The following is a 15,139-nucleotide window of genomic DNA, read 5'->3' on the forward strand; positions in this document are numbered from 1 at the left end:
AGTTTCCTACAGCTGTCAAAAAAATTACCATTGCCTGACCTGTGGTGGCGCAGTGGATAAAGCATCATCCTGGAAACGCTGAGGTTGCCAGTTCAAAACCCTAGGCTTGCCTAGTCAAGGCACATATGGAAGTTGATGCTTCCTGTTCCTCCCCTCTCTTCTCTCCCCTCTCTATAATGAATAAATAAAATCTTTTAAAAAAAAATTACCATGAACAGAGGCTTCAAACAACACGGACTTCTCTTACAACTCTGGAGGCCAGAAATGACTTTTACTGGGCTGAAATAAGGAAGTATCTGCAGGGCTGTGTGCCTTCTGGTGGCTCCAGGGAAAACTGTTCCCTGACCTTCCAGCATCCAGAGTCCGCATTCCCTGGTTCGCGGCCCCGCCCCTTCCTCCTTCTTCAAAGCCAGCAGCAGAGCAGCATGTACAAATCCCTCTTACTCATGATTCTCCTGACTTCCCTCACCTCTAAATACCTGTGTAATTACTGCGCTTCCCAGATAATACAGGATAATCTCCCATCACAAGATCCTTAATCAAATCTTCAAAGTCGCTTCTGCCAAGTAGGATCAATATCCAGATTCTGGGGATTAAGAAGGGGACACACTGAGGAACCATCATTCTTCCCATCTCGACTTAGATACAGCAGTCCCCAGTCAAAACCTCTCAGCAGCCAAAATAAGACATGAGAAGAAAACTATTAAATCATTTTCAAGTCTTCTGTGTAGACACCAAAATCCTCAACAAAACACTAGTGAGTTGAATCCAGCAACATATAAAAAGGATTATACACCACGACCAAATGGGATTTATCCTAGGAATCCAAGATTGGTTTAACATTCAGAATCAATCAATGTAACACACATCAGTGGAATGAAAGAAAAAGCCCAAGAGGCCGTCTCAACAGACAAAAAAAACGGGCCAAATACAACACTAAAAAGCGATTAGCTAATAAACAAGTTCAGCAAGGTTGCAGGTTATAAAACCAGTATACAAAAATCAATTGTATTTCTACTTACTAGCAATGAACTGTGGTAAGGTACCAAAGAATTGCAATATTAATATTAATTTTTGGAGGAAAAGTCAGGCTTCTTGACCCATCCTTTCTTTGAAGAATGGAGGGAGAAGAATGTGGAAGCTTTCTAGCTTGCAAGGACAACTGGGTCATTTAGTTTAACTATAAAATAAAGGTTATCTGAAGAACTTCCTTTCCCTTTCAATAAGAGACAATATTTACATACCCTACACTGATTTTAACTCTCCCTCCCTTCCTGGAATCCTGGGAGTAATGTATACCAAGGGGAGATAGACACTAAAGGTTTATAAATGTCTTTAATATGTAAAACGAAGCCCTGCCAGGTTGGCTCAATGGTAGAGCGTCGGCCTGGCGTGCAGGAGTCCCGGGTTCGATTCCCGGCCAGGGCACAAGGGGAAGCACCCATCTGCTTCTCCACCCCTCCCCCTCTCCTTCCTCTCTGTCTCTCTCTTCCCCTCCCGCAGCCAAGGCTCCATTGGAGCAGTTTGCCCGGGCGCTGAGGATGGCTCTGGTTGCAACAGAGCAACGCCCCAGATGGGCATGCCAGGTGGATCCCAGTTGGGCGCATACGGGAGTCTGTCTGACTGCCTCCCCGTTTCCAACCTCAGAAAAGAAAAAAAAAAAAGATTGACTACCCCTGCTCTAGACAAATGTTATAAGCTTGTTAATGATTGTGTCATGCTCCTGCTCCTTTTCCCCCAACCTGCATGTGGTCCAGGGTATATAATCAGTCTCAGAGCTATATTCGACACTGCATGATTTGGGTCAGCTATACCCCGTGTTAGTCATATGCAATCGGCTTAATCAATATATCTCCTCTTAAAAATTCTTCTGTATCCTGCCTTGGTATCTTACGTAAACCCGCGGAACGCTACTTTACAACAGAATAATCTGAAAATGAAATTAAGAAAATATCATTTCTAATAGCATTAAAAAGAAACCACTTAGGAATAAATTTCATAAGAGTATAAGGCTTGTACACTGAAAACTATAAAATACTGTTGAAAGAAATTAAAGATGACCTAAATGAAAGAAAAGTAACTTAGAATCCAGAAATAATTCCTTACATTTATGAGCAACTGATTTTCAACAAAGGTGCCAAAGACAATTCCATGGAGAAAGAATAGTCTTTTCAACAAATGGTGCTGGGAGAAAACAGAGAAGTAAATCGTTATGACCCTAGTTAGGTGAAGCCTTCTTAAATAACAAAAGTACAAGCCATAAAAGAAATAACAGGTAAACAGCACATCATCAAAACTAACCATCTCTGTGCCTCAAAGGATACCATCACAAAAGTGAAATGGGCCTGACTAGGCAGTGGCGCAGTGGATACAGCATCAGCCTGGGACACTGAAGACCCAGGTTCGAAACCCTGAGGTCACCAGCTTAAGCTCAGACTCATCCGGCTTGAGTGTAGGGTTGCCAGCTTAAGCACAGGCTCATCTGGCTTGTGTAGGGTGCCAGCTTGAGCGTGGGATCATAGGTTAAGCCCAAAGGTTGTCAACTTGAGCCCACAGTCACTGGCCTGAGCAAGGGGTCGCTGGCTTGGTTGGAGCCCCCCAGTCAAGGCACATAAGAGAAAGCAATCAATAAACAACTAAGGTGCCATAACTATGAGTTGATGCTTCTCATCTCTCTCCCTGTCTCTGTCTCCCTTTCTCACTAAAAAAAGAAAGTGAAATAGTAACCCATAGATTAGAAGAAAAATTTTGCATCCAATAAGGGACTTGTTTCCACACTATATAAACACTTACCACTCAAAAATTAAAAGAACATAACCCCATTTAAAAATGGGCAACAGATCAGAGCAGACATTTCTTCAGAGATATATATATAAATGGCCAATAAACACATGTAAAGATGCTTGAACTCAGCCCTGGCTGGCTGGCTCAGTAGTAGACCACAGGCCCGGCGTATGGAAGTCCCAGGTTCAATTTCCAGCCAGGGCACACAGGAGAGGTGCCCAACTTCTTCTCCACCCTTCCCCCTTCTCCTTTCTCTTTGTCTCTCTCTTCCCCTCCTGCAGCCAAGGCTCCACTGGAGCAGAGTTGGCCCAGGGGCTGAGGACAGCTCCATAGCCTCCACCTTAGGCACTAGAATGGCTCCGATTGCAACACAGCAACACCCCAGGGGGCCGAGCATCGTCCCCTGGTAGGCATGCTGGGTGGATCCTGGTCTGGTGCATGTGGGAGTCGTCTCTCTGCCTCCCCACTTCTCACTTCAGAAAAATACAAAAAAATATATATATATACATATGCTTGAACTCAGCAGACATTAGGGAAATGTAAATCAAAACCACAAATATGCCTGACCAGGCGGTGGCACAGTGGATAGAGCGTTGGACTGGGATGCAGAAGGACCCAGGTTCGAGACCCCGGGGTTGCCAGCTTGAGCGCAAGCTCATCTGGCTTGAGCAAAAAGCTCACTAGAATGGACCCAAGGTCACTGGCTCAAGTGGGGCGTTATTCAGTCTGCTGAAGGCCTGCAGTCATGGCACATATGAGAAAGCAATCAATGAACAACTACAGTGTCCACCAAAAAAACTGATGACTGATGCTTCTCATCTCTCTCCGTTCCTGTCTGTCCCTATCTATCCCTCTATCGACTCTCTCTCTGTCCCTGTAAAAAAAAATCCACAAATACCATTTCAGTCCCACTAGGATGGCTACAATAAAGTCAGGGAATAGCAAGTGTTGGCAAGAATACAGAGAAATTGAACCTTCAACATCACTGGTAGAAATGCAAAATGATACAACTGCTGTAGCAAGCTGGCAATCCCTCAAAATGTCAAACAGCCTGACCAGGCAGTGGCGCAGTGGATAGAGTGTCAGACTGGAATGCGGAGGACCCAGGTTCGAGACTCCAAGGTTGCCAGCTTGAGTGCGGGCTCATCTGGTTTGAGCAAAAGCTCACCAGCTTCAACCCAAGGTCGCTGGCTCCAGCAAGGGGTCACTCAGTCTGCTGAAGGCCCACGGTCAAGGCACATATGAGAAAGCAATCAATGAACATCTAAGGTGTTGCAATGCGCAATGAAAAACTAATGATTGATGCTTCTCATCTCTCCGTTCCTTGTCTGTCTGTCCCTGTCTATCCCTCTCTCTGACTCTCTCTCTGTCTCTGTAAAAAAAAAAAAAAAAAAAAAATGTCAAACAGAGTTATCGTGTAACCAGGCAGTTATATGCTTAAGGATATACCCAGACAAATGAAAATATATGCCTATACACAGAAAATTGCTGTTCTAAGCATCATCATTCATACTAGCCAAAAATGGAAAAGAACCCAAATGCCCACCCATGAATCAATGAATGGATAAACAAACTGTGGTATATCCATACAATGGAATATTATTCACCAATAAAAAGGAACAAATATGGATACACGCTTTATCATAAACTTGGAAACATGCTAAGTGAAAAAAGCCAGTCACCAATGGTCCTTCTATTTCAGCTTTCTGGAATAGGTAAAGAAAGTGGCTGCCAGGGGCTGGAGGAATAGTGACTAGTGACTGCTCATGGGTCTAGGGTTTCTTTCTGGGACAATGAAAATGTTCTGAAGTTAGATATCTGTTATGGTTACACACGATGAAAATACTAATACTCACCAAATCGTACATTTTAAATGAGTGAATTTCACAGTGTGTGAAGAGCTCAATAACCCAAGCATTGAGTCCAGGGGCAAACCCACAGGAGAACATAGTAAATTGTCTGAGTAGTGTGGAAAAAAAATTAAGTCCATGAAGTATCCTCTAAGAACACGTTTTTCTTTATATGCGACATTTGACATAAAAAACCATCTATGCACGAGTGACCGTATGAATATTGTGTTAGAAAAGTACATGACTTAGTAATACAGCACGGTTAAAAATAAAAAAATGCATAAAATGAACAGATCTAAAATTGACACCATCACAGGGTCCTCAGAGGTCATAACATAAACCCACGTGTCTGTTTTCCTCCACAATCACACCTCCGCCATCCTTAGACTGACCTCCCAGTATTCCCCATCATGATCTGAGCAGGGCCACTCTCCACCACCAAGCCCCCGCCACGCACTGTACAGCCTGCTCACCACCACTCATCCCTCTGTCCTCTTATACACCTGATGTCATCAACAAATTCTGGACTAAATGTTCCTTATTCTTCAAGGCCTGACTCACATCCTGTCCCCAGAAATTTTTCCTCAGCCTCTGCAGACCCTAGCCACCCAGAATGCACTGGGCCCTCACACCTCTAACTGTCCACACCTCTTAGCTGGCACTTCATCAGTCTTTTCACCACCCCAGTTCAGAAAATTCAGTCCTACGACAATTAAAAAAAGAAAAAAGTCACCTAGCATTGACCATTTCCAGCCCTGATGCACTCATGTATCCATTCCATCATACAATCCCCTCACTCTAGGGAGATGGTACCTCAGCTTTCACTCAGACTCCTAGTGTAACTAGCACTCTTGCCAACGACAGAGCGCCACCTAGTTGCAACAGGATAACTCACACCGGCAGTAATTAAAAACCACAAAGTCATTTTCCAGAGCAACGCAATTGTTTTATACGTGCATCTAATCACCTTGACTAGTTCAGCTCACAACAGTTTTACAGGTATTATTTTACTCAGCTCAGAACCATACACACATTAGTCATTTAGTGTTGACTAAATCAAATTCAATCTCCGAAGTGTTACACCAATAATTTTGTGTGTAGATGATTAAAAATTCCTGTTAATCACATGACAGTGTCTGGGGTTTATTATGATGAGTAAACAGGATAGAGAAGAAAAAATAAAAAGACATTTCATTGATGTACTCACATATAATGGAGCTTGTTGTGGATTAAGTTTCATGACCCAGGACACTGAAAAAGAAAAAGAAGAAATAAATGAGAATAAAATTTAAAAGTTATCGCTAAAAATATAAAAACCACCGTAAGTCCAAGATGCCAAGCGTGGCTATCCGAGGACAAACAGAAGTCTGAGCTTCCCTCAGAGGTTTGGGAAGGCAAGAAGGTCAAAGACTGCAAAATCCCTCGGAGTCCAGATTCAATCTTTTCAATCGGGGAAGAAAGATTTTCCAATTGAAAAATATAGACAAAAGGCTTCACTGTCATAAAAGAAGTTTCAACAACCAACAGGATATTAAAAGCAGTGACCACTACAGCAAAATCAGCGTCTGCTCAGTTATGCCTCTGCCTAATCCCTCCAACAACACACAAAGCGCTGTGTAACCGGAGGCTCCTCCCAGCCCCACCAGGGAGCCTGGGAAGAGGCTGGCAGGGACCACAGAGCTCTCCTTCCCTCTGCCCTTCTCTAGGGAAAGGGAGGTTAGCGCCTTCCAACAATGAATCCTTGTTAACCTCCTTAAAATTAATGACTGGATTCCCTACTGTTACTTTCACTACCTGAATTCTCAGAAAAATCTTAAGAACTTGAAAGATGACTTCCAAGACTGTATAATACATTCCTGAATATTAAGAATAGCATAATCTTAAAAGTTTAACTTGGTGACTCATTTAAGTTAAAATATATGGTCCAGAATCATGGACTTCAGAAAGGCAGGTCCTTTGCCAAACACCCTAAATTTGAGAAGCTGTTCCCATCTTCAAAAGAGTCAGAGAAGCAGACCCAAGTAATTTTACTTTAATTTCATCTTAAGAAGTGTCTTATACATCCATAATAATGAATTAAATTAAAGCATATAAATACTAACCAGCAATATGGACAGTACAGAGATGTCACTTATACATGCAAAAAAGAGATAACATCCCATTCTTTGTGTTTGATCACTTCACAAAATGTCACTAACAATTCACTGAAACCCAAACAGAATAAATAGGGGTTAGTCACTGACCAAATGCTTAGAATGAAGAGCAATCAATGTCTTAGTGATAGCACATAATTTAAAGAACAAAACCCTCTCAATATTAAACTTCACAGATCTGCCAGTTTGGTCAAAGGTGTATGCCCGAGATTAAGGCTCATCTAAAAGCAATTAACATACTTGGAGCCTCTATCCAGGCTCCTAAACCCAACCATCTCCAACCAGTGGCAGGCGCAGTCCTCAGTGTGTTCTGCTGGACAAAGGCATGAGGGTGTTGACAGCCAAGTGGCTCCCCCACATCAACTGGCCACCCTCAGGCCCAACCCAGGCCCTTCTGTTTGTGGTCCACCCCACACACTGTAAGAGACTTCCTGGCTCAAGACACTCTTTCCTTCCTGCCTGCCTTCATTTAATAACTGTGTACCCTTACATGCTGAAATCACCTACAGATATCCACACTGAATGCCCAGCTTGAGAAATGTAGCCATAACCAACTCTTGCAGTAGAAAAATAAAGATTTCCAGCCCATCAAATTCAAACAGCAAGCATGGATCAAAAGAGAGATTGGAGAGCTTGACTGTTTTCTCCGTGCATTAAATATCCATTTAATTTACAATTAAGCTCACTGTGCTCACAGGCCTTTTAATCAGCTTTCCAAGTCCTGTTCAGACTTGCCTGGGACAAAGGCTTGAAAGAACCTATAAATTTATGAACCAATGTGCTTAACCTAACTTTTCTTGTCATCATAAGCATAAAAAATATCAGTGGAAACTAAAATATGAATTAAAACCTTGATAATCCACAAGGTTTGAAGAAATCTATAGACATACTAGTGACTTACCTACCAGTCCTCTGATGTTTCGTGATTTGCTAAGAAATTTTAAATGACTATGCGTACAGGGACCACACCACCAACTTAACTGAGTGACTCCCACTGCGCTTGTACAAAAGAGCTGCTGAAACGCAGGCGGTTCTAAGGAAGAGCTGATGCCATCTGAATGGTTTGGAATTATAAACTTGTCTAAACATATTTCAAAGCCAGAACTCATGCAAGTTGCCCTGATATCAGGATTAAAGAGGAATGACAAGCATCTGTCCTCCCACACTGGTCAAAGGGACAGGTCATTGTTATGCTGGCAACGCAGACTGCTGAAAGAATAAATCTGTCAAAAGTCATCAAGGCAATGACCCCAGAAGCAAGAGATTGGTGAATTCGGATTGCCTTTGGGCTTCTTCAATGCTGACACACAAGGGGAAAGAGAGGACTCATATCTATAAAGCTTTATATTCAATATCATATTTTTTTCTTTTTTTTTTTTTTTTTTACAGAGACAAAGGGAGAGTCAGAGAGAGAGGGATAGACAGGGACAGACAGACAGGAACGAAGAGATGAGAAGCATCAATCATTAGTTTTTCACTGCGCATTGCGACACCTTAGTTGTTCATTGATTGCTTTCTCACATGTGCTTTGACCGCAGGCCTTCAGCAGACTGAGTGACTCCTTGCTTGAGCCAGCAACCTTGGGTCCAAGCTAGTGAGCTTTTTTGCTCAAACCAGATAAACTCGCGCTCAAGCTGGCGACCTCGGGGTCTCGAACCTGGGTCCTTGGCATCGCAGTCCGACGCTCTATCCACTGCGCCACCACCTGGTCAGGCTATTCAATATCATATTTAATTCCCAGAAGAAGAGATTTACCAATTTCATTGGTGAGAAAATTTGAGTCTTTCAGTGATTAAATTGTTTTACCTTAAAGTCAAGAAGTGGAAGAGCCCAGATTCAAACCCAGTCTGAAAACATTCTTTCCTCCCACAAAGGACAAGAAGACCTCCTGCTAATGACAATGACAATCTACAAGCTGACTTGCCCTCTATAGCCCTCACGCTGCAAACCATATGGACTCTTCCCCTACTTTGCTAATTTATCTATCGTCGTGCATCCACAGTGCACTCGAGACAGTACAGGTGCTTCACAGAGCTCAGTCTACAAGTAACACAGCTAAATAAAACATTAAAATAAATGGTCTGCAGCTAGTGATAAGCTGTATGGGAAAAAACAAAACAGGAGAAAATAAGGAAATGAACAGGACACCATTTTAAATGCCTCTCTGAGGTGACACTTACCAACAAAATGAGACTAAGAAAGTAATACTGTACAGATAACAGGTGAAACGCATTCCAGACCCACCAACTGAGAACTCATGAGTTCTGATACTAAACTCCCAAACACTTGCGGCATGTTGACTGGATGGTCATTTAATGCCGACAGGAATCCCCATTGAGGGGTGTGTGGTGTGGGTGCTGGGGGGGGGGGGATCTTATTCAGTGCGAAAGTTCAATTGTGACAGCACACTGGGGAACAGCCCGGTTTTGAGTTAGCTCAGCAGTGTTACAGCTCAGTTACAATACATCACAGCTGTGAAGCCGCCCTCAGAGACGGCCCCTTTTTAGCTAGGACAGCTCAGCTCTGCTCTGCTCTGCTCTGGTCCAGCGAGACACCTTCAGTGTTTCAGCTCCAGTCTGGGAAAACGCAGTGCTTGATGAAAAGAAAAATACAAAACATTACCTCTGGGCCAGTGAAGCTGACTTATGGAGAGAGAAGTCCCGCCCCTCTTCTGACTGCCCCTACTCATGCAAATAAGGACTCCAATCCTCAGAGTCTGGTCCAGAAAGCACTGTCCTGACTGGTTAGTGGAGATGCTAATGAAGATATAGCTGTGCAACTCTGACTAAACTGGAAAGTCTCATTCCTATTGGCTGAAACAGGACCCCAGGGACTCCTCGCGGGGGGGGGGGGGGGGGGGGCCTGGCTGAAGTGGCAGGAAGCAGTGCAGGCCGGCAGCTTGATGCAGGTTCTCCCTGAAGCACTGCTTACACAAGACCCCATTTCAAAAGGACTGCTAGACTCTTTAAAATTGAGCCCAGTTAACCACCAGAAGACCATTTTGGTAGTCAGCACATTACTTATTTTACATAAGAACTGTGTTCTAAAGTGGAGATTTTCATCCAGTGTGCTGCAAGAATTTTTAAAACATGCAATACCTGACTATTTAGTCATGGGCACTGACCTCTTCTCCCTTCGACTGTCAAAAAAATGACAACAGGCAACACAACAGCCATCTGGTGTGAATGCCCTTGAACCATAAATATACAGGTTATATAGTACTGAGTTGCATCTTACCGGTCACATCACATAATAAGGTTGCGCCTGCTTGGTTAATCTTGGCACCTGACTTTTAAAAAAGTTACTTTGGAGCAAAAAGGGTAGAAAATTACCATTCTTTTTTTTTCTTTTGTAAATCAATCAAAAGTATACCAAAATTTTTTTGTGTCAGATTGGCCAAAATACATTTTTTGATGTGTCACCGAATTCTAACTAGTTTGTGTGCCATGAGATGAAAAAGGTTGAAAATCGCTGTTCTAAAGGAAGGAACATATTACAGAAAGGCAGTCTATAGGTCAGAATAAATGCACTTAAAACCAAACTGACACTCCAAGATTAATTTCAAATCTTTGCTTTGTCAATAGACTTTTTTTTAAATTGATTTTAGCAAGAGAGGAAGGTGGAGAGAGAGAGAGAGAGAGAGAGAGAGAGAGAGAGAGAGAGAGAGAAAGGAACATCTAGCTGTTCCTTTATGTGCCCTGACTGTGGATTGAACCAGCAACCTCATAGCTTCTGGATAATGCTCTAACCAACTGAGCTATCCAACCAGGGCTGTCAATATAGACTTATTATCAAGCTTCCCCAAAGGGAAAATTAGAGAAATGTACTATATCGACCTAATGATTTCATCAAGGAATAATAAGAGAAAAAACCCTACCAGTAAGGAAGACCTTACACAGTAACTAATGAACGACAGAGCAAGTACACAAGTTTACAGGCGCTTCTCTCACACAACAAGCATTAACACATGACAGACACTGTGGGACGGCAGCCGCTGCACACCATCTAAAATACTACAAAGAAGAGAAATATCAAAACTCAAAGACTTAAATGATGTGGTTCTAAGTATGTTCACCGACTCTGACAGTAGTAATCAACTAGAGTTCTGATGAGTCATAAATTTGAGGGGTGTGAAACAATAACAAGCACAGTAATTAAGTATTTTTATTCTTGCCACATTGTTTTCAAAATGCTGAAAGAAAATAAACTTAACAGTTTATTGCTGTAAAAAATAACAAATTCACAGCTTTGGCCAGGTAGCTCAGCTGGTTAGAGCACTGCCCCGATAAACCAAGGCTGCCAGTTTGATCAAAAATCAATGTTTCTCTTCCTATCTCTCCCTCTCCCCCCCCCCCCAAATCAATAAAATAAATAAATTTGCTTTATGCCGAAACAAGACCCAATTTTAGTGCAACTGTCTGTTACAGAAATCTATGTTCCTACAATGCCCGCATGTAAGAATTCTCAGGTGCTGCTGATTAGAGAAGCAAAGGCTCGCTACAATCTCTTCCTGCAGTTTAATATCAACTATCATTGGCCTTTCTTCATAGTGTGCAATGTGCCCAAATGGACCAGCACTGCTGTGCAGCGCCTTTACAAAGGTTAACGGTAGTAAAAGTTCTGGAGTTTTCTGAAATTCATGCTACCTGCAAAAGACTATGTAGAAATGCAGTCACTATACAGGATCACACAAAAAGTCAGAGAGGAAATGATGTGGTGGTTTGATTGTTTCGGGAGAAGTCAAGGACAGAAAGAACTTCCACCCATCAAAGCGTCTGAACAAATGGATGCAAAACCTTAGAAACTACAAAATTAAATCACACACCTAAATAAAATTTGGTATATATAGCAGAGGGTAGCAAACATTATTTTTAAAGAGCCAAAAGGTAACTGCGTATATTTCAGGCTTTGTAAGTATGGTCTGTTGCAATATGTAAATGACTGGGTGTGGCTGTGTTCCAATAAAACTTTATATACAAAAAGGGGCAGCAGGCTAGATTCAGCCACTAGACAATAGAACGCCAATTTTCAGTCAGAAACTAACAAGCTACCTCTTCCCCCCCCCCCCCAGAAGTGAGAAAGGGGGAGGCAAAGAGACAGACTCCTGCATGCACCTGACTGGAGTGCACCTGGCATGCCCACCAGGGGGCGATGCTCTGCCCATCTGGGCTGTTGCTCTGTTGTAACCCGAGCCACTCTAGTGCCTGAGATAGAGGCCATGGAGCCGTCCTCAGCACCAGGGCCAACTTTGCTCCAATGAGTGTTGGCTGCAGGAGGGGAAGAGAGAGAGAAAGGAGAGGGGAAGGGTGGAGACGCAGATGGGCGCCTGTTCCGTGTGTCCTGACTGGGAATTGAACCCAGGACTTCCACACAGCGGGTTGATGCTCCACCGCTGAGCCAACCGGCCATGGAATAAGCTACCTTTTAATAAGTCAAAGCAGTCGTGTGTCTTCATTCAACAACTTTATACATCTCAAAAATAATATTTTCTGCTAAAAAAAAATGTTTCTCAATACAGAGAAGGTGTAAGGTGCTACCCAATATTCTCTAGACAAGAAATCTACATAATTAAATGGGCAGGCATCCCAATTTATTTACTAATTAACTTTGAGCAAGTCACTTGACTTGCCTGATTCTGGGTAGGCAGAGCATAGTGAAGTCCTGCCTATACTGTGAAGCCGGCAGAGGAACTCAGACATGACCCAAGTGAAATGCCAGAGCACACTGCCAGGCACAGAGAGGAAGCCACAGCCCCCTCCTCCCCTCAGAGCTCCTGGGTCTCAAAGGGGACAACCACGTAAAATACACTGAAAACCATAAACGGTTAAGTGAAAAGACTCCAGTACACCTGGGATGTATTTCTGTCTTAAAACATACTGGTGGGTAAATTACGATTCAAATACATAACAGAACAATCACAAAAAAGAATCTGCAGGAACAAATGCCAAAATGTTAAGTATACATATTTCTGGGGATTACAGGAAACTTCCATTCCTAAATTATTGGTTTCTTAATCATAACTATTCAAACAATGAACAGATACTACTCTTTTAATCAGGAAGAAAACATTATACACGGCACATCTGTTTTAAGTCCTCTGCCATGCAATGGATCACAACTAAACTGAAAATTAGTAAAAAAAAGACACTTTTTCCTCTCTGTGCAAATTGAAGAAATCTACAATTAATGGTCCCTAAAGCTAATAAAAGAAAAGCAATTAAAACAAAAATGTCCCATATGTATGTAATATAAACCAAGCTCACTATTCTTTAGCCATACCCAAACATTATTCTAAAGAAACCTTTAACGGGAACTCCCCAGTCAATGAAACGTCCAGGGTTGGGGGGAGTCACAGACTCCAATACTGTAGCAGGTAATTATACTGCAATCTGCAATTCTGAATCCCTTAGACCTGTTAGCTTGGTGAGCTCGGCCCAATTCCTAAGAACCGCTGTCCAGTGGACATGCTTTTTGTCATTCAGTGGACATGGTTTTTGCTATTCCCAACAGCAAAGTTTTTAAATCTCCCCAAAAAGATGTGCAAACCACCCCCCACAACCACCATCTCTCCATATGAGGAGCACAGCTGTTTGGGACCCAGCCAAGTATACAGAGAAAATTTTTACCTACAGGGCACCTGCACAGCAGAATGTGCTTCCAACGGCTTTCCACGGCCAGGGACCCTGCTAAGGAAGACTGGGCTGTGGTAAATCCTTCAAAATCCACAAACACTTGGGGTGAGGGTTAACATGAAAATGACAATGCATACTCTGAATTCTTGTAAAACAGTCAATGTTCAGCTCTTCCTCAAGGAAAATAACAGGATCCAAAGACTCTTTCCTTCATTCCTGAGACGTCTGGGCTGGTGGCTATAAACATGTTCATGCAGTGATTGGAGGTGGGCGCAGGGAACTCTGAGCAATGGGGAAAGGAGCAGGGTTCAGAGAGAATGGCCTTTTCCTGGTGAGGATGTCAGGGTCTACAAAAATGTAAAATACTGCATGTGCCAAGTTATTTCCTAAGGAAGGGGCTGAGGAAATCTTATAGGGGCCTCATAAATGTCTAACTCCGTCTGTTTAAAACTGCATTAATTAGGCCCTGGCCGGTTGGCTCAGTGGTAGAGCGTTGGCCTGGCGTGCAGGAGTCCCGGGTTCAATTCCTGGCCAGGGCACACAGGAGAAGCACCCATCTGCTTCTCCACCCCTCCCCCTCTCCTTCCTCTCTCTCTCTTCCCCTCCCGCAGCCAAGGCTCCATTGGAGCAAAGTTGACCAGGGCGCTGAGGATGGCTCTATGGCCTCTGCCTCAGGCGCTAGAATGGCTCTGGTTGCGGCAGAGCAATGCCCCAGATGGGCAGAGCATCGCCTCCTGGTGGGCATGCCGGGTGGATCCCGGTCGGGCGCATGCGGGAGTCTGTCTGACTGCCTCTCCGTTTCCAACTTCAGAAAAATACCAAAAAAAAAAAACTGCATTAATTAATAACTGAGCAGTTTGAGTGGGGATTCTCAAACCTTAGTACACATGGGCATCATTTGGAGGCCTCGTTAAATAATGGTTCTTTTCTCAACCCCAGCCACCTTCTACCATGCAAGAGTCCAAACCAGAAGACCAGACCTGCTGATATTCTTGCTTTGGAATCACGGCCCACACTTTAGGAAACAACAGTGTTGAGACCCATAATGTGTCTGATTCTTTTATGGCACAGTTAGCCTTGCTCTGTCCCAGTGTCACATGAGATCAACAAGAAAACAATAAAGCATGGGTCACAAATCTGGTGAGACAGGGAGGAGAGCCTACAGCAGGTAGGCAGGCCATGAAGAGAATGAAGAGTCCAACACAGGGCAACACTCCCAGTAAGACAGAAACACATAGCAGGCCCTGGCCAGATAGCTCAGTAAGAGGGTTGTCCCTTATACACCAAGGTTTCCCAGTGAGGGTAAATACAAGAAGCAACTAGTGAATGCAGAAATAAGCAGAAATAGATCTCTCATTCAAAAAAAAATTTTTTTAAAGACACAGCAATTTCAAAAAAACCAAAACAGCAGAAACAAACACTAACCTACACATACACTATTTAACTTAATTCTTAATCAGTGCTGGATTACCCAATAAACAGAATGATCCTGAATTTAGATCATACATACACACACAAATAATCAAAATAATTATCACAGAATAAAACATCAGAACTCTTCCCATGATAAATATACCTAAAAAATTTTAATTTAATTTAAAAAATCTGAACTCTGGCTTACTTACACTTATCTTAGAGCTTATTCTGAACTGGGAGAGCTCGTTCATAACCTTTTCAGTGCGCAGGGCCTCCTTCTCTCCACACATGTGCACAGCATCTG

General features: G+C 43.0%; 1 protein-coding gene across 4 annotated transcripts in view; it reads right to left on the reverse strand.

Moving 5' to 3' along the window:
- The window catches only part of AKAP13 (A-kinase anchoring protein 13), a 288,721-nt gene that overhangs the window by 201,078 nt on the left and 72,504 nt on the right, over window positions 1-15,139 (reverse strand). For all 4 annotated transcript variants that reach the window (XM_066355280.1, XM_066355281.1, XM_066355279.1 and 1 more), the window contains exon 2: window positions 5,842-5,885. In XM_066355280.1, the coding sequence (XP_066211377.1) occupies window positions 5,842-5,874 (33 nt within the window). In that variant the 5' untranslated portion in view covers window positions 5,875-5,885. The remainder of the gene's footprint in view (window positions 1-5,841; window positions 5,886-15,139) is intronic.

The sequence above is a fragment of the Saccopteryx leptura genome, chromosome 13, assembly GCF_036850995.1.
Source record: "Saccopteryx leptura isolate mSacLep1 chromosome 13, mSacLep1_pri_phased_curated, whole genome shotgun sequence".
Lineage (NCBI taxonomy): Eukaryota > Metazoa > Chordata > Mammalia > Chiroptera > Emballonuridae > Saccopteryx > Saccopteryx leptura.